Raw genomic sequence first — 18,618 nt, 5'->3', positions numbered from 1 at the left:
GGTTATGCAGAGATGATTTCGTATAAGAATAGGAGATGTTTCTCTATGCGATTTAGTTCGATAAAAGATTCAAGTTAATTCTGGATTTTGCATACACTTGCCTATGATTTTGAAACGCGTTTAACTAATTTCATTTAAGTTAAGTTGGCTATAGGATAGGTGGACTATATTCTATATAGGCTATAGGGTTAGTATCCATTTTTGTTTCATTCTTTCTTTTTTCGTTTTTCCTTGCTTTGAGAGATAAAAACATTGTTAATCACTTGGTTTTGGTTTTAGGGACTGTCGCGCAAATTAAATTAACTACGATTGGGTTGGGTTGGTTCGGTTCTCATACGTCTTACTGGTCATACTCGGGTCGGGTATCATATATCATATTATAGGTATTGTATATCATGTAGCTATATTTCGATAATAAATAGTTAAACATATTGAACTAAACAGTAATCAAATAGTAATCATAAACAACTAATAAATAATCAAAAAAATTAAAATACAAATTACAAACTACAGCCACGAGAGCCACAAACAAGGGCGAAGGGTTCATCTACGGCTTCTGGCCATTCTGTTGAACATCCACCGGTCTTAGAGTCATCGTCGTCGGTGTGGATGTTGCCTTTGGCCTCCAGATGGTTGTAGCTGCTGCCGCTGTTGTTGCTGTTGCAGTTGCTTCTGCTAATTTTGTGTCCGGTTTGGTGGCCGGTATGGCTTTGGCCGCCAGTGCCATTTTATGAATGTGTGGCGACGACGGCGACGTCACTGTTATTCTACAATAAGAAAAAGCTAATGGTTTACACGCACACACACGCGGAGGACGGGCGACGGGTCGGATTAGAGCAGGGCGGCAGGAGCGGAGCGGAGTGTGGAGTTTAGGGCGGGCGGGATTTGTTGCATTAACGCATTATTTACACGCATCGTTTGTTGTTTTTTGGGATGTTTGGTTTTTACGAGTTTGTTTTTTCGGTTTTAATGGCAGGAGTCGTTGCAGGAGCAGGAGCAGGAGCGTTGGCAGCGGCGTTTTGGTTGTCGGTTGTTGGTTTTTTTTGTGGGTCATTTGTGGAGGTGGATGTTGGCGGAGCGGAGCGAATGGTTTGCATGTATGATTTAATTATTTAAATTAGAAAAGCCGGCAATAGCAAACAGACCTTACAGACTATCTAACTAGCGATATGGGCATAGTATTAAGCTATCGAGCGAGCGAGCGACAGACAGATATAGAGATGGCATGGGATATAGATGGTTCGTGGTGAGTGTGAGAGAGAGAGAGCTACGTGGCGGTGGTGGTGATGTGCTTAATGCTTGTGCTGCTGCTGCTGTCTGCTGCTGTTCGAGTTGACTTCGTTGTCAGCGTACCTAGGGCTGTTGTCGTCCTTTTCGCAGACCAAGGTCCTTGTGTGGCTGGGCCCCACAAGGCTACCGCCGTTTAAGGACTGCTGCGAGCTGCGCTTCACATGCACCGGTCGCAGTCGGTCCTCCAGGTCGCTGATGGAGCCCACCGAACTGATGCTCTCATCGCTGCAATTGCACAGAACATATTAATTATCAGAAAAAAACATATCCCCGCGTGTTCCTACCTCTCGCTTAGCTCTTCCTCGCCCTCTTCCTCCATGGCCTGCTGCAGATCCGCTATCCGTTGCAGGGCCAGGCGCAGATCGTTCTTTAGGGCCGCTCCCTCCGACTCCATTTGCTCCATTTTCTTCTCGAGATCCTTGCGACGCGTCAGCGACTCCTGCTCGCGACTCGAGACCGTGTGATACTCCTCGCGCATGTCGCGCAGACTCTTCTGCGACTTCTTGAGCATTTCTTGGGCTTGCATTTCGCGCATTTTCGACTGGGTGACCTCGTTCTGCAGCTTCTCCAGGGCCTCCTTGTGACGGTTCACCTGCACCTCGAGGCGGGCACGCGTTGCCTGCTCCAGCTCGAGGCGGGACTCCAGCTCCTTGGTGCGCAGCTCCAAGCTACAACAGAACAGAACAGAATGAGATAGTGACATTCCTCGAATAGATATATGTTTGGTACTCCTCTACTTACCGCTTGGACATCATGGCCATGGAGGGATCACCCAGGTTCTCTACATTATCCAGCCTGTGCTGGAGCTCTCCCACCTGCTCCTTCAGATTGTTGCGCTCGGCCTCCATTTCGTTGAGCTTGAACTCCGCCTCGGACACATTGATCTGCTCGGAATTCAGCTGCTTCACCGTGGCACTGTACTTCTTCATCAGTTCGCTCAGCTCCTCCTCGTTCTCCTCGATCTGGGCCTGCAGCTCGGCCCGATCGCGATGCGCCACGTTGGCTCGCTCCTCGGCATCGTTGCGCGCCCGATGAGACTCCTCGAACATGGCCTGCACTTCCGTCAGCTCGGCCTCGGCCGTCTGGCGTGCCTTCATGGCCAGGCTGCGGGCGGACTCGGCATCCTCCAGCTGATTGCGCAGCTGTCGAATCAGCGTCTTGCCGGGCGTGTCCGCTTTGAGTCGCTCCAACTGCGTCTGGGCATCCTTCAGCAGGGCCTTGTATTTGCGCAGGTCGCGGCGCAGCTTCTGGTTGAGCGCCTCCTCGGCATCTCGATCCACACGGTCGCGGTCCTCCATGGAGGAGAGACGCCGCTCCAGCTCGTGCTTCTCGCGCAACAGCAGCGTGCGCTCCTCGTGTTCCGTTTCCAGCTGGCACTCCAGCGCCTTTATCTTCTTGTAGCCATTGCCGCGCACCTCCTCCAGCTCCTCGTCGCGCTGCTGTGATTCTCTGCGTGCCTCTTTGCGCATCGTCTCCAGCGTCATCTCCAGACGGAGTTTGGCCTGCTCCAGCAGCTGTATTTGGCCGGCCATCTCGTCCAGTTCCTCTTCCTGCTCTTTGGCCCGTCGCTCAGTCTCGTTCTTGGATCGTCGCAGTTGGGCAAACTCTTCCTCGGTGCTGCCACCGAATGTCATCTCCTCCAGTTCGCGCTGCAGCGAGGCAAGCTTCTCCTCCTTGAGGTCCAGATCCAAGCGTGTGTCCTGCAAAAACACAGAGATATGTATTTCTCAGATGATTCAGAGATCTGTGACTGGGCTTTTTAGTGCTGCTGTTCTCATTCCGAATCAAGACGGACGTACTTGAATCATTCGCGTAGCATAGCGGAAACTCATGGCTGTGTAATTGGTTTTCGGGGTTGGGCTGGGGTTTCTTTTCTGCTGGGAATTCTTTTCTTTCTTTCTGTGTTCTCTTCGGCCCGTATTCCGTATCTAAATCGCAGCGGACAGTCGGTCGTCGTTCAGTTATCACCCTCCATGGGCTTTTTCCAGTTAATTATAAGTATCGAAAGCGCGTAATGAGGACGCCGTAAATGTTTTAATTTCTTTTCTTTTTTTTCAGGCACACAGACAGATAGAACTGCTGCGGGATTGTCTTGTGTGATATGTATGTACTCCAGTTATCGCGCATTGACGTTCGTCGAGCTACTGTCGTAGCGGAACAGAACAATGAAGAAAGCAGCAAAGCAGAGATCCACAAATGTGTGACCAAGCAGTCGGAGAACCACAGACAGAGAGAGAGAGAGTCATCCGCCAGAGAGAACCTCAAGTACAGGCCGATAAAAACACGAAAAACACCAGAACCGAGAGCCGAGAACCAAAGAAACAGCGCGCATGGAAAATCTTGAAATGGGAATGGAGTACCTATGCAACATGCCGCACATGCGTACCCAACCCATGTGTCTGTCTATCTGTCTGTCTGTCTGTCTGTCGTGTGTCGAGTGTCGTGGGCAGCAGCAGCAGCAGGTAGAGGTAGAAGGCTCTAGGTAGAGGCCAGAGCTGTGCCTGTGGCTATGGCTATGCATGGGCAAACAAGCCGAACAAGTTTCCCAGTCTCTGAGTCTCAGATATGCAGTATCTGTATCTGTATCTGCTGCAAAATGTGCCGCCGACGCCGCCACTTGTTCAAACACTAAGCTACAAAGGCATTTTTTTGTGCCCAGAACTATTCTTGAGCTAATTATAAACGATAATCGTTTTTAAAATGATATTTAATGGGAAATTGAATGTCAAAGGCAATAAGAACTGTCGCTATTGGTATCTTTCCTAAATAGATCATAAATGTAGAGAAGCCACATCTGCGAGTCCTTTAGGTCTAAAACAACAAACAATTGCTAGATTGAAATGAAATATCTTCTGTTGATATCTATAAAAAAGAACCCCCTGTAGCACAGTGTAAACTCCAACACATGTTGCCCCAGACCTACATCAACAAGGAATACCCTCTCCCGTTCAACGCTAGTACGTACCGCCAGTGTTTGCTCTAGGGTAAATTTCTCCGCTTGGAGGACATCCTTTTCGCGGCCATAGCGTTCCTTGGCCTGGCGCTCCTGCCTGGAGGCATCCTGCAGCGATTGGCACTCGGCATCGAATTTGCGCTGCTTCTTCTCGAGCAAATTGTTACGGGCATTCTGCTCCTCGAGCAGCATGCGCAGATCGTTCATCTCGTTTGTCATCTTCTGTGCCTTGCGCTTCCATTGGCCCACAACCTGGCGTTGCTCCTCAACTTCCTCGTAGGCATCCGAAAGCTACAAGCAGAAAGGGATTACAATGATTAGAGAGAGAGAGAGAGAGAGCCCCAGGCAAAACGATCAGGCATACCTTCTTCTCCAATTGCTTCTTAAGCCCGACCAGCTGTTCCAGATCGTGCTCGTGCTGCGTCTGCAGACGCCGCTTCGTGAACTCCAGCTCCCGGGCCACGCGCTCGTACTTGAGCTTGTAGACGCCACCGCTTCCCTCCTCGTTGTCGCCTTCCTCATCCTCTGATATGCCATTCAGATCGGACTTGGCGCAGATCAGCTCCATCTCCAGCTTCTCTGTGGTCTCCTGCAGGTTCTTCACCTTGCCAGCCTGCTCACCGAGCTCCTTCTCCAGCTTCAAACGCTCGCCGGTCTCTGCCTCCAGGCGTTCGGTGGCAATATGGGCCGTCGATCGCTCCTCGGCCAGATCCACCGTCAGCTCCGACAGCTGCAACGAAAATTGGGGGCGTGGGCCAATGTTAGTGCAAATATTTGAGAAAATAGTGTTTCATTTAATTCGAAGAAATTATATTTTTGTTTGTTGTTTTTTTTTTCGAACATTCTCTCGGATTCCGTTTCCGATTACTGCCTGCCATATGTCGGATATTTATTTCCACAGTAAACAAATGTCTGGTGGAGATTCTAGGAACCATAATTTTCGTATATTCCGCAGTGGAACCCAAAGAATGGGATCATGGCTGCACGAGAAATTTAGTAGCTCTTAAAAAGTCTCTTAAAGTTTAATTTATCTACAAATTCTGCCACAATTTTGTTGAACATGATTCCAATATGAAACAAGGCCCAAGGACCACACGGAATGCTTTCTGTAAGACCTCATGATACCAAGTACTCCGTTACCAATCATGGAAACTAAAGAAAATACTCTTTAATGACGAATCATTCACGGATCCCAGAATATCTCTTCATAAGATCCGATGACAGAGTCACTAAACATATCCTCAGAGATCCCCCATAAGTCTGAAAGATCTCTCATTCATAGATCAAAGAATTACTGTCAACACTCTCTCGATTACTCAATGGATGCCCATGACACCAAATTGAAAAACTGACTCAATGAGTGGTATTCCGTATGGTATTCTACAGATTCAAGGTGCTCCACTCTTCGCAGTTCATTGGCCCCTCAGGAAAAGTGTTGAAAACATTCTCCAGTTCTATAAAAATTTCCAGAACCAGCCCCAAACAAAACAAAACATTCAGACCCCTATGGATATATGAATATGGAATATTCCCTGCCTCCAACTGAAAGAATTCCTCGGCATGAATCACATAGTTTACGGATCTAAAAATACAATCTATATCTACCATAGAGAGGGGAGACAGAGCAGGGAAGAGAGCGAGAGAGGATTACTGCTGTCAATGTCACCGCGCAGCATGGAAGCCCCTACCTGTCTGCCTCCCGTCTTTAAGAATTTCTAATTTATGGACCCATGGAGACATCATCACCCCCACAGCCATTACGGAGGCGTTTAGAAATTGTGTCAGAGAGAGATCAAGGTTAGGCGGTGGCTACCTCATCATCCTCCTCGTGTATGGTGCGATCATCGTCGTCGTCATTCCCATTCGTCGCGATGCTGGTGCTGGCCACCGAGGACTCGCGCTCCCTGGCCTGGGAGTTGCCCCGTGATGTCGGAGTGTGTGGCAGTTGTTTTGCCAGCTGGAAGGCCTTCGTGAGGATGTTCTGGGAGGATCGAGTGCGTCCCACGGACCCACAACGCTCCATGCTGTTCCGTTCGCGTTGCCGCTCGATCAGCGAGATCGTGTCGTAGTCATCGTAGCCGGAGCAAGTGCTTCCCGGAGTGGTGCAGCGGCTGTCCGCGCCTTCGCCACGGCTGCTCCTGCTCGTGGTGGTTGTCCGGCGCGTCCTCCTGCCCATAGCGGTCCACTCCTCCTGCACGTGATCGGTGCGCTTCAGGAAATTCTTGATCTTCTCGCTCAAGTACGCGGACGAGGTGCGCGGATCCTCGAACGAGGGTGAGGCCCTCATCGTCTGATGCACGGGTTGTCGCTGGCAGCCGAGCACAAACGACAGATTGCCATCAAAGACCACCGGGGAGCTCTCCAGCTGCCGCATCTCGTAGGGATCCACGCCACCCGATCTGTCCCGCGTGTAGCTCTGGGGAAAGACGCGCCTTGGAGGCGTCTGCAGGCGCGAGCAATTGGACACGGAGGAGGAGACGGCGGAGGAGCGCGAGGAGATCGAATAGGCGGGACTTGGCGAACGGTTCACCAGTCGCACACGATCCCGTTCCCGCTCCCTCTCCTGTGAGGCCGCTGTGGAGGATTGGTTGAAAGGCAGTTTCAGCGAGATCTCGTAGTGGCTTTCACTGTCCTCCTGCTTCAGGTTCAGGTCCTTACCCAGCAAGGACGTTGAAAGCGACGAGCCACCGCCACTGCTGCTGCTGCCACGCTTGGAGGAGGTGTAATTGTTGTAGGTGTGGGTGGAGCTAGTGGTGTTGCTAGTCGTGTTGTGTCTTGTGTGGCCGTGGCCATTGCTCAGGACGGGACTCTGCTCCCGCTGCTTGGGCAGCAGTCGGAGCTGCTTCCGTGCCTGGCTGGTCGGCGGTTTCGGGGGTCGGGCCAATGGGACAGAGATTGAGCCACTCAGAGTGGAGTTCAGCGAGGAGTTGCTGCTGTTGTGGGAAATGGTGGCAGTGCCACCGCCACCACTACCGCGTGTTCCATTCATGGCTGCCAGCACTCGTTCGAGGAATCGTTCCTTCTCCCGTCTGTCCGACTCTAGAGGCGACTCATGGCCAGGATGCCGGAGCTGGGTCTCTGGGTATGGTACTTCCTCGTCTGCCGCAGCTGCAATGTCAGCATTGGCCTCATTAGCAGGCGACAGAGGAGGCATTAGGATTAAGGGATTAGGAATAGGGGGTCGTGGGGTGGGTTAGTAGGGGATGCAGAGAGGGTGGGGGAGTGGTCCTTGGCCAATTTTTAATCAAATTTTTCGTAGCTAAATTTCGAAATTTTCGGTGTCGTATGGTGTCGTTTTGGTTCGTTATTTCAGTCGAGAAATGGTTTAGTTTTCTCTTGCGGTTTACAATATATTATATTATGTTTTGTGTGTGCAGGGGATGAAGGGGAGATTGTCAAAAACTTGAGACCGTTGAATGCAATTTTAAATTTATCTTCGGGCCTGAAATTTTTGTGTTAGCACGCGCTGGCAATAGCATCGAATTGCCAAAAGAAAAAAATACGACAAGAATTTCCTTTGTTTTTTCTCACTGCGGATTTTGTTTTTTTATTATGGTATTATGGCTTTTGGCACCCGTTTGTTCACACACGCACGAAACGGACGGATAGATGGATCGTCTGGTATCGTATCAGATCGTATCGAATCTCTCCCGAACGTAGACGGCGCCACGGTGGGGCCTCAGGCGTGCGCAACGTTTGCTCGGCGACTAAGTGATGCGTGTGCTCTGGGTCTTGCGTCTTGCCGGGGTTCGTTTGGTTCTGGCCAAAAGCTCTGCCGGGTCTTGTGGCTTTTCGGCAAGCCAGATAGAGCGAGAGCGAGAGCGAGAGAGAGGGCGAAAGACCACAAGAGATCGGAAGAGAGCAGAGACGCCGCCAAGTCAATTGCAACATTCTGCCACACACATCACATAATCTTTTGGCCAGACAGAGTCGATTTTCGGCCAACTGTTGATGATCCCATAATTTGGCAATCTTTGCTGTGGGTGCAGGGGAATTATGTAAAATAAACCCAAGCAGGCAGCAGATCCCGAACCAATACGTTCCCCCAAAGAGTGTATCCCCAGCTGCAGCTCAATTGTAGCGCGACAAAGTATTATTAATGATCTTTTAGAGCATTTAAAAATACATTCTGGCGTATCTATTCTGGTGGCACGATCTGTGCGAAACATTGGTATCCATCTCCACAGAAAGACACACACAAGAGGCACGGTACGGCACGGCACGGCACTCACGAATGACTCTCAGAAGAGTTTCAGAGTCAGTTGGTGTTCAATGCCCAAAATGCGATGCTATTTATAGATCCCTTCAGAACAAGAAAAGAAAAGCCAACGCCAAAGGGATGGAAATCTACCAGCGGAACGGGTACTAAAATACTTATAGCCACAGATCGATTAGACGACAAGGGAATTTGCTCTCGAAATCGATAAAGACATATTTTGTAATGGAATCTATTAATGAAGAAAACCGAATTGAATTCTATTCCATTTAAAGATGTTTTCTTTGAGACTTGTGCATCTCTACAGATCGCTGGGTGACTTCTTTCTTTGGGGGATAGAGAATTGATCTTGAAATTGATAGAAAGGAAATGTATCCACAGATTTATTTGTTAAGCAATGAGAAAGCACGAATCTTGTGGAAGTTTCTGCTGAGATTTTTATCCTATCCGCTCTAAGGACATTAATTCCTATAAAATTTGTATTTATTCATATATTACCCCTAATTATTTCTATATTTCTCAGATATTTTATCTACCACAAATAAAATCTATATATTAGACATTCATTTTCACCATCTTTCGCCATCTTTTGGCGACCCAAATAGTCGAAACGAAAGCCAACGCACAGACATAAGACGTGTGGTCACAGATGACATGTCATGTCAGCCGACGTTCTTTTTGTGGCGATGCTATTTTAATTGGACACCAAATCAGACGCAACTTGTCCATCTGCAGACACTTACCTTGGCTTCCAGCTTCTGATTCTCCGCCTTGACCTCGCTGCGATCGCACTCGATCTTCTCCAGCTTGGCGCGCAGCATCAGTAGCTCCTCATTGGCGGTCTTTAGCTGCTCCTCAGTGCGATGCACATTGAGCAGGGGCGTCACTCGAACCAACAGACGCCACCAGGGCCAGTCACGAACGGCCAGGAAAGCCTTGACATTCCGCTGAATGCAGCGTACAGCGAGTTCCTAATGAAATAATAGAAGATTTTAGTTGTTTTCTGTTAAGATGTTTCTGTTAAGGGTTTCAAAGTTACCTGAACTCTTCGCTGTGACATCTTCTTGCGGGCCAAGTAGCCGCGACAGAAGGCCTGCAGCTGTATGATGCGATCCGAGAGCAGGACATCGCGTTTGGCCTCCAATTCGCTGAGAACTCCAGAACGGAAGAGGATCTGAAATAAAGTGAAGGTTTCGACTATTAATATTGGAAAATTAAATGGGAATTTGTACAATTTTAAGGGTTTAAATCCTTCTATAGAAAAGTCAGGAATCGTATTTTATGAACACCTGCTTCAATCTGAAGACAGATATACATTGCAAAGCCTGATGGAATACTCGTACAAACATGTAAGAAATAAATCCAAAAGTAAAACCCTCCCAAAATGCTCAAAGTCCCCTCTGCATAGATATATCTTATAAGACCCCAACTGTAATCCAGTCTGCACGTGCAACATCATTTGGAGCACAGACGCAAAATGGAAACCAAAATAAAGAAAATCAAATTAAATTCAAGGAAGTGAAGGTCAGGGTGGCCCTGACTTTGGCCCCCTATCCACAGACAATGCTAATGAAGGCGCAGAGGCAGATGTTCGGGATGGGATGAGATCCAGAGGTTATCGCGGGGTAAGAGCCATGGCAATTTGAACACCTGTGGCAAAAGCAGAAAACAGATAGAGATGCCAGAGCTCTCGTCTTGACAGGTGTGAAAGTGAGAAGAGGGCAAATAAAAATGAAATTGTAAGCAAGATATTGCCATTAAGAAAAAAAGAGAAACAGCACAGCGATACTCGTACAATGGGAAGCCAGAGCCCTGCTAATGGTAGGGGTTCATGCAGGTTGCAAATGCAAATGCTTATGGGCCAGATACAATAGTATAGTGCTCGCTCGTACGGGGTTCAGCTACCATACCGCCAGCTACCAGGTTCCCATACAAATTAGCGACTGGCGACGCGGCGCGACGCACCTTTGAGGTGTGGCCCCACTGTCTGTGGCTGTCTCTTTTCTGTCGGCATTTGTCTGTCCCCCAAATTTGCGACTTTAGTCGAGAAACTATGAGTGTTTTGCTCTCCCTCTCTCGCCGTCGCGTAGAGACTTTAATTATGCCCCGCACGTAGACAAAAATGAAAGTAAACCAATGTGAAATGGCAAACTAAATGGTCTTTGGAGTGTGCTGGGCTGCGCTGCTATCACATCACAACGGATCGGATCGTATGGTGGTGCGGCACGGTTGTCGGGGATACCATCGTCGGGCTGGATACAGGGTTTGGCGTGGGGTCTGTCGTTTGGTCGTAAAATCTAGCCACAATGTATCACATTTCAACGATCCATAAACTCTAATCAAAGTTTGACAGCGCATAGGATACGAATTTGTAGAAAGTTGAGGAAATATGTTTCGTTCTTGTATGAAAAGGAATGCAGTATATCGATATATATCGGTAATTATCGATCCCCATTTCGATATTGATAAAAAGCAGCTAAATCCACCATTTTCTATATCAATTTAGGCAGGTATTTCGATATTCAGACTTTCGATATTCAGTATTTATCGATAATTATTTCGATTACGATAAAGGAAAGTCACCGATTGAGATTCAATTAACAGAAGGACATTCGGGAGACAGTATTTATCAGATTTTCGAGCAGCTATAAGATTAAGAGAGACATAAAATCATATTTGTATATCAAACATAGGAAATATTCCAGTCGATAACTTATCGATTGGTTTCTACAAGCAACGCAAGCGGGAGAACAGCAGGTGTTTATACCTTAAAGAAGGAAATCTTCCAAATAACCAGATATTAACAATTCAAAGTAGGACTTGATATAGAGCCAAAAGAACAGAACCGATGAAAGCAAGTGTAAGTTAAGTAAAGGAAGATAAAGGTACAAAATTAAGGGTAGATAAATTAAAGCCAAGGAAATTTTAAAGACCGTTGGGGAAAAGGGAAAATATAAGCCCAAAAACAGCAAATGGTTTTTTGTACAGTAAATATTTATTCCATTAACAGCAAAAACGTTAGAGATAAAAGATAAAGTTAGATGAGGCAAAGCACAATAGATAAGTAGATACATCTGAGAGTTAAGATGGGATCTGGTGGAGGCTTGGATGCACAGCTGGGATATGCTGGGTACTCGTACCGGGTGGCAGTCAGTGCAGCCGCATAGTTACCTCTTTCGTGTAGGTGGGATAGATCTCCACCTGCGTTTGGATGCACCGCACCGCCTGCACCTGTGCCACCACCTTGGTGGCAATCATGGAAGGGGCAGAGGCATGAGCAGCATTCGATTTAACAGCTGCCGCCGCTGCTGCCACTGCCTCGAACTTTTGCAGGAGTTCTGCGATTTTGTTGGACTTTTTCACTGCCGATGGTTCTTCGGCTTCATCGCCCTCCGATTCGCAGAGGCTGCCCGTGGAATTACAGGTGGAAGTGGACGTCGAGAGCACCGTGTTGCTGATGTGTCCCGAATCATCCGAATCGGAGGAGGGTTCCTGCTGTCTCTCCTCATCCTGCTTGAGGGGCTTCTTGAGCGGCAGAGAGTCCTTTGTCTTTGCCTTTGCTTTTGGCTTGGTTTTTACCTCCTGCACTACCTTGACCAGCAGGTCCTGATTCTTATCCGATGTCTCCCCCAGCTTCGGGGGTATAATCTTGCAGGACTCGAGCTTTGGCTTGCCCATCTTCTCCTCGTTCGCGTACTGCAGCTTCTGCTGGTGCCTCTTCTTGTTCCTCGCCAGCTGCGAGTGCTCCTTGCTCACCCCCCGACTGCTGCTTCGCTTCGGCTTGGCACTGCTGATGTTCTCCACTTGGCGGAGGATCTCATGGCCCTTGGCCAGGCACTTGACCAGCAGCTCATCGCTGTGCGCAGTCGTGGCTCTCAGCGTGGAGTTGGCTCTCCTGGGACCCGGTGGCCTGCTGTGCACCTGTCGCCGCTCCAGCGTGGAGTTGGCTCGCTTTGGTGGGAGTGGCGCTGCAGCGGAGGAGGCTTTGGCTTTCAATGGAACTGCAGCAGTGGCTCTGGCTGTCGCTGGAGCTGTGTTTCTGGCTGGAATTGAAGATCTACCAGTGATTCCACTGTTCAAAGTAAGCATCGATCGCGTGCGCTGCTTGCTGCTCCTGTGATTCAGCGGCTGATCCAGGCAGAAGCTCTCGCTTCTCTTCCTCAAGCTCGAGTGCTTCGAAACGGGTATCCGGCTGCCATTCAGTTCACTCAAAGAATTGTATCTGGAGTTCGCGTTGGACGTGGAATCGGATCTCCTTAGGAGCATGGAATTGGCCAGTTCAGGCGACTGGTAGATCTGCCGCTTGGCCCGGCCCATACTGAGGCTGCTGTGGGATTTCGAGAGCAGCATCTGTCGATCGCAGAACTCTGCTGGCGGGGCAGGCAGCGGCACCTCCTCCGAGGGCCGCATCTCTCTGATCGACTCCACTGGTGGATATTCGCTGAGGATCTGGTCAAAGCTCTGCAGCACTTCGTTCAGCTTACTCTCGTCGTGGGCCACCTTCTCCAGCTCCGCAAAGATCTCATCCTCCAGCGACTGCTGCGTCAGACTGAGGCTCAGGCTCAGGTGACTCTCCTCGTCGCTGTCCACATAGCTGCAGATGCTGCTGCTCATCTGTGGCGGCACCTGCTCCATCATCTTCAGGGGAGTGGCCACAGGTGGGCCCACTGCTTTCGGGGTATACTTGCCACCGATGCAGCCACCATCCACCTGCAGGCTGAGGGCACTCATCGATCTCGTGTGCTTGCTGCCTTTGTAGTACAGCTTTCCGCCCAGTTTGGGGCTCAGGTTATCCTCGATTTTGTGGCGAATGTGTGAGAAGAACTTCTTGCCTGCTCCCAGTCCATGTTTCGGGGATGTGGGCGTCGTTGTCGCTGCCGTGCCAGAAGCTGGCGGCGGCTGACTCCGGGCCTGGGCCAACCTTGACTTGACCGTGTGCTTGTACATCGAGGATCGGGCCGTGCCGTGCTTCAAGATGATGTAAAGCCAGCGATCAGCGATCAGTGATCAGCGATCAGCGTACGGACGACAAGCAAGTAAAAGTGCATATAATTTGTGTGCAATAAATTGCAGTTTTCCTTCCACTTTCACGGCTCAAAAGATGGCGAGCGGAACCTGGCGCGTAACTCTCGTATCTCGGTATATCGGTATTCGTGTGGCGTGGCGTGGCTTTCTGGCGTTGTTTTCTCTTTGAGCTCGGCGACGCAACTGAATTTGTTTTGGCCAAAGAGCTCGAGTCAGAGGCCCCCAGCCGCAGACCCAGAGCCCGCGACAGAGCTCGAGCCATGCATTCGAAAGTGGCTTATCAAGCAGTGGACACTGCTGGGTAGGGGGGTACTCTCTGAGGTTGAGGTTGCCACCGTAATTGGTGGTGGTAGAGAAGGAGAAGGGGCATGGGGCATGGGGCATGGGGCCCGGGCAGTACAGAGGTGAATGCAACCGAAAGACCAACGGACCAACACCTGGCAACGTGTTCGATGATGCTAATTGCCACAGCCAACAATTGGTCACCGAACGAGCGGACGAACACATGCCCGATTTATGCTTTGTGCCCCCCAGAGAGCATAATTAGCATTTACCATCATCATCATTATTATTATTATCATCATTCCATCATCATCATCACCTCTGAGGCGTTCAAAGAAAAGTGAAACAAGTGAGGCCATGCGGAATGGGGGGCTCTGGGGCTCTGAGGGCCCTGCGGCTACTTATTTGTGCTTCCACTTTTGTGCCTTTTCATTGCCAGCAATTGGACTTGGACAAACGGCACACAAAAGATTTAAAAGAAAACAGACCTACTCGTATACGCAATGCAATGGCACTGGAAAAGTGTCAAACAAACACCGAGTGTGGCAATCATAGAGGAATGACAAGAGTCGCAGTCTGGAGAGTGACATCCACTGCAGTTGAAAGGTCATTAACCGCAGAGCGGGTTCTACTAAACCCAATTGGGAATTGTACTTTGACAGCACATCCCAAGCCAAGCAGAAGAAATGCAGTCCATCTTCCTTACAACCGAGGGGTACTGCTGCAAGACGCGTGACATTAAGAAGTATTTATGGAGACCACCAGATCTTACATTAGAAATGGGCTGTTGATGAGAAAGATGAAAGATCGACATTGTTGAGGTAGGACCAGCACTAAGAACCACTTCCACTCCATAGATCCAATAGAAAGAGCAGAGTACCATATCCAGAGAGAGATTTTCAGGCATGCATATATCATATAACCTGCAGGGGTTTTTTAGCAGACTTTAAAATCAATATTTCCCACAGAAATCATCTGCTGGAATTGCGCCATCAACAAGGGGATTATCCGATAAGTTATCCCTTCTGTTCAGGATCAGGAAATCCTCAAAAAAAAAAAAAAAACCCCATAATTATCCTTGACTGCCCATCACCCATAAGAATGTCAATGGGGGAATTGATGTAATTCCAGTGCAAACGTCAGTGGCGATTACAGAGCCCTGCTGTGCGGCCACGAAAGTCATTCGGAAAACGCATCTGGCTTCCTGGTTATTGTTTCATAATTAAAAACTAGTTTACATATGCGTAAAGCCCTCGGTTTTTCGGTAAAGACGCGCCCCCTTCCACACACACACACACACACACACAGGGAGCGAGAGAGGCGTTAATGAAGTTTTCGTGTTTTTGGAGGGGGGGCCTTTTGTTTTGCAAAGCCAATTTAAAAAGCATTTCCCTTTGGTCCACTCTCTCTCTCTCTCGCTCTCCGTCTGTCTGCATCTCTTTATTGATGGAGCGATGACAGAACCCGCCCCAAAACCTCAAAAACGTATTATATAATCCCCAGATATAACCAGGTTGGGCAAACCAGACAGACAGGCGTGTACGCGACCGACACGGGCAGGGGCAGGCACTCCCTCTCTGCGTCCGCGTCTGCGTCTGCGTCTGCTCGAGCATTTCTAATGAAAGCGAACGCTGGAAATTTCACTTTGGGGAAACAATTTTAATGTGCATTGGTCAAATGTGGTTTTCTGTGGCTTCGGACTCGCCACTGACTGCGCGGCTGTGCGACTTGCGACTCGCGAGGCCTATGGCGAATGCAGGTTGCAACGTCATTTTTGTATACATTTTTTGTTGTTTTGTTTTTGGTGAAAGTCTCTGCTTCGATGTTGTGTAGTTGTATGTGTTCGTAATCATAATCGGGGATATTTGGAATTGGTTTTGGATTCCGATTTTGGACACTTTCCCATGTACGTACAACAGAGCGAGCAATCAGGCAGACCGTGGCACAGACTATGGCCAAGAGTCCAAAGATCGTGTAGTCAGGCGGTGTCTGGTGGATCCTCTCCATGAATATCCCCAAAAGGTAATCACTGGACAATCGGGGGACACTCGCGTTGCCGCTCGAGAGGCACACGGGCGGCTTTGGGCTTTCGTTCGACAGCCACATCTCGTCGAGAGAGATTCGTCGTCAGGCGATTTCCATTCGTAAAAACCAACTGAGCCGCTGCCCATCTTCCCAGTCTCATCGGAGATCGGAGATTACATCTGGGGGGAATTCTATACCACAGAGACAGTGACGAGCAACAATGGACTGTGGCGTGGCACGACGTGGATGAACTTGACCGTGAAAGTCGTCATCGCAGAGACAGAGACACAGCCGCACAGAGGCACAGAAGGGAGGAGGGGACCGAGGGGGAAACTGGACTTGCAACAAGTGACGTCAGTAAGTGGCTTTATTACGATCACTTCACTGACCATCCCATCCATCTACCCACCAGCAAAAGCAAAAGCACAGTTCGATTCACAGTTGCAGTTGCACGTCGATGAGAACAGGAAATAAAACACCCAACGTGCAGCCAAGCGGAACCCCAGAGATGATGCTGCATGCAACCGATATCTTTGCAGCACACACTCGCGGACAGCAGATTAGAAGCAGGGGATCGGATATGGTAGGAAAAGGGATCTTTCAAGAGGACAGATCAATGTTTCTTAGGCGAAAATAGGGATTATTCTTAAGTGATCGTTCCCGGGAGGGAAGATCAATGTTTCCTAGGAGAACTGGGATCTTTTGCTGGAAAGGAGTTATTATTTCTAAGGGAAGAGCGATCAATCATGGGAGAAGAGTAAAAGGACGAAAGGAATCCATTAAGATTTGTGATCTTTCTTAGGAGAAAAGCCATGAAAACGTAATATTCTTATAGAATAGTGCTCTTTCCCAGTTTTTAATATTTCTAGGACGACTATGGTTACTTCTGAGAAGAAGAGGGATACTTTTCAGTGATATTTCATCCTGCAAAAGAGATAACTTTCCCAATATAAAGAATGATCTATTTAAGGAAACGTTTATCTTTCAGAAGTGTTAGTAAACGTTTATAAAAACAAAAGTGATCTTTCAATTAGAAAGTGTGATATTTAATCCAGAGAAACAGTCACGTTTCCAAAGCAAGTTCTCGAACAAATCTCGACTTGGGTTCAACAAATTGTTAATTATGCATTTTGTTAGCACATTCATTCGCACACTCGAGAGATTTCGCACTTCGATCATTCAACGATCATTTCCAATTTGAATGAACTGTTTTAGGCCTTTTTTAAAACCGAAACTTGAATTTTGCATAGGGAAGTAGTAGGCTTCCCAACAAATTCTGAATTGATCTTAATTTTCGATCCATCCATATATTATGCAAAATCCATTCTAATTAAACTATTTTTTTAAAATGAATGAACAGATATAAACAGTCATGCTTACAGAAGACAAAATATTTATGTTTTACCGCTGATGAATAACCAGTTCTGTGTCTGGGGTGGTGTTTCTCCAAATGTGGGCACAGCTGTAGATTGGTAGGCTGGTAGGCTCGCCTCGGATACGCATCGAAAGATGCCGAATGGAGTTCCAATTTAATGCAATAATTGCAGGGTGGATGGCAATTTAATGAAAGGATATCTTCTTGGGATTGTCAGAAACAATTAAACGAAACTGCGGATGCAACCAACAAAATTTCAATATTCGTACCGTGGAGAGCGGACTCAACGGAATTCCAAGGTAGTTTCTCGCTTAGATTGAAAGTAACAGCGAATTTGTAAGGCAAATAAAAACATGCCGCAGCGAGCAGATGAGGTTTCGTTTCATGTGGGATAACAATAAGCTTACATTATATTGTATTTGCTTTAAGACGTATTTAAATCCTGTCAATAAACATTTCTTTGTAACAACTCGGCGCGAAATTCACACACACACGACACGACACGAGGGGTTTAACGATCTGTCCGAAATGTATATGTATATCCAAAAAAAAATGCCTCAGCACGGGCACTCATTTGTGAGGCTTCTTCCCCAGAAAGAGAGAGAGAGAGAGAGAGATTGGTAGGGGCAGAAGGGCCAGAGATCGTGTCAAGTCAAAAGCTAAAGACATGCTAAATGGTATGCAAAACAGCTGCTGAACCCTATAATTTGAGAATATGCCCCGACATGTCCCTATATCTCTCTCCTCGTATCTCTCTGACAATCCATGGAGATGATCTTCGTTCTTTGAAAGATCAATGACTCGTCATGGCTTTCTGTTTGCAGATATAATTAGTCATCTATCGAAAAGCCCTAATTGGATGTGGAATTGGAGTAAAACGATCGTGGATCACAGATCATAGATGGTATTAGTTCTTAAGTGAAACATTAAATATGATTCATAAACAATTACAGCTCTAAAACGGTCTGATCTCTGACAATCTCTGGTGTTTGTTTATTTTTATAGGCAATTATTTAATTATTTTTTTATAGTTTCGTAATTCCTTGCGTTTCAAACAATTTTCCAATCAATATCTGTGAAGCCTTAGGCGTACAATCTCTTATATAAGAGAGCTCTTCCGAAACATTATGGATGAGCGCGTATCTGTATCTTAGGCCGCAGATACACTCGTTTGCGTGTCGTTGGGGGAAATTAATAAAATAGTCAATGAATAAATGAATATCTTAAACAACACACAAAGGCCCAAGAGAAAGCCTTAAATTAGCATGGGATATTCAGGTTCTCTTCTCGGATATAGGCCTCATTTCGGCACCGATCAATTGATCAGGGAGTCGGCAAGTGTTTGCCTGTACTTACGAGTGCACTTACCACAATTGCAGTGGCAGTGGCAGTGGCAGTGGCAGCGGCAGCGGCTGGGGCTGGGGCTGGGGCAACATCATCAAGTCGTTCATC

The 18,618-nt window shown here is 47.9% G+C and overlaps 2 protein-coding genes across 7 annotated transcripts in view; both read right to left on the bottom strand.

Annotated features, from left to right (window-relative positions):
* Positions 1–384: 384 nt before the first annotated feature.
* LOC6594178 (unconventional myosin-XVIIIa) overlaps positions 385–18,618 on the bottom strand; it is a 32,625-nt gene continuing 14,391 nt past the window's right edge. For 2 of the 6 annotated variants that reach the window (XM_026994671.1, XM_026994673.1), the window contains 8 exons: positions 9,499–9,633; positions 9,203–9,430; positions 4,608–4,973; positions 4,256–4,534; positions 2,032–2,990; positions 1,575–1,958; positions 1,354–1,515; positions 385–767 (listed from right to left, as the gene is read on the bottom strand). In XM_026994671.1, coding sequence (XP_026850472.1) covers positions 548–767; positions 1,354–1,515; positions 1,575–1,958; positions 2,032–2,990; positions 4,256–4,534; positions 4,608–4,973; positions 9,203–9,430; positions 9,499–9,633 — 2,733 coding nt within the window. In that variant the 3' untranslated portion in view covers positions 385–547. Of the gene's footprint in view, positions 1,516–1,574; positions 1,959–2,031; positions 2,991–4,255; positions 4,535–4,607; positions 4,974–6,056; positions 7,498–9,202; positions 9,431–9,498; positions 9,634–18,618 lie in introns of those variants that run through there. The other 4 variants (XM_026994676.1, XM_026994672.1, XM_026994675.1 and 1 more) reach the window with 4 other exon arrangements.
* On the bottom strand, positions 11,483–14,024 carry LOC113567320. The gene has a single exon (XM_026994677.1). The coding sequence runs from the start codon at positions 13,404–13,406 to the stop codon at positions 11,610–11,612; it is 1,797 nt and encodes a 598-aa protein (XP_026850478.1). The 5' UTR covers positions 13,407–14,024; the 3' UTR covers positions 11,483–11,609.

Source organism: Drosophila persimilis, unplaced genomic scaffold, assembly GCF_003286085.1.
Source record: "Drosophila persimilis strain 14011-0111.01,24,50 unplaced genomic scaffold, DperRS2 tig00000000-arrow-pilon, whole genome shotgun sequence".
In the NCBI taxonomy this organism is placed as follows: Eukaryota; Metazoa; Arthropoda; class Insecta; order Diptera; family Drosophilidae; genus Drosophila; species Drosophila persimilis.
This window is presented reverse-complemented; position numbering and strand designations above follow the sequence as displayed.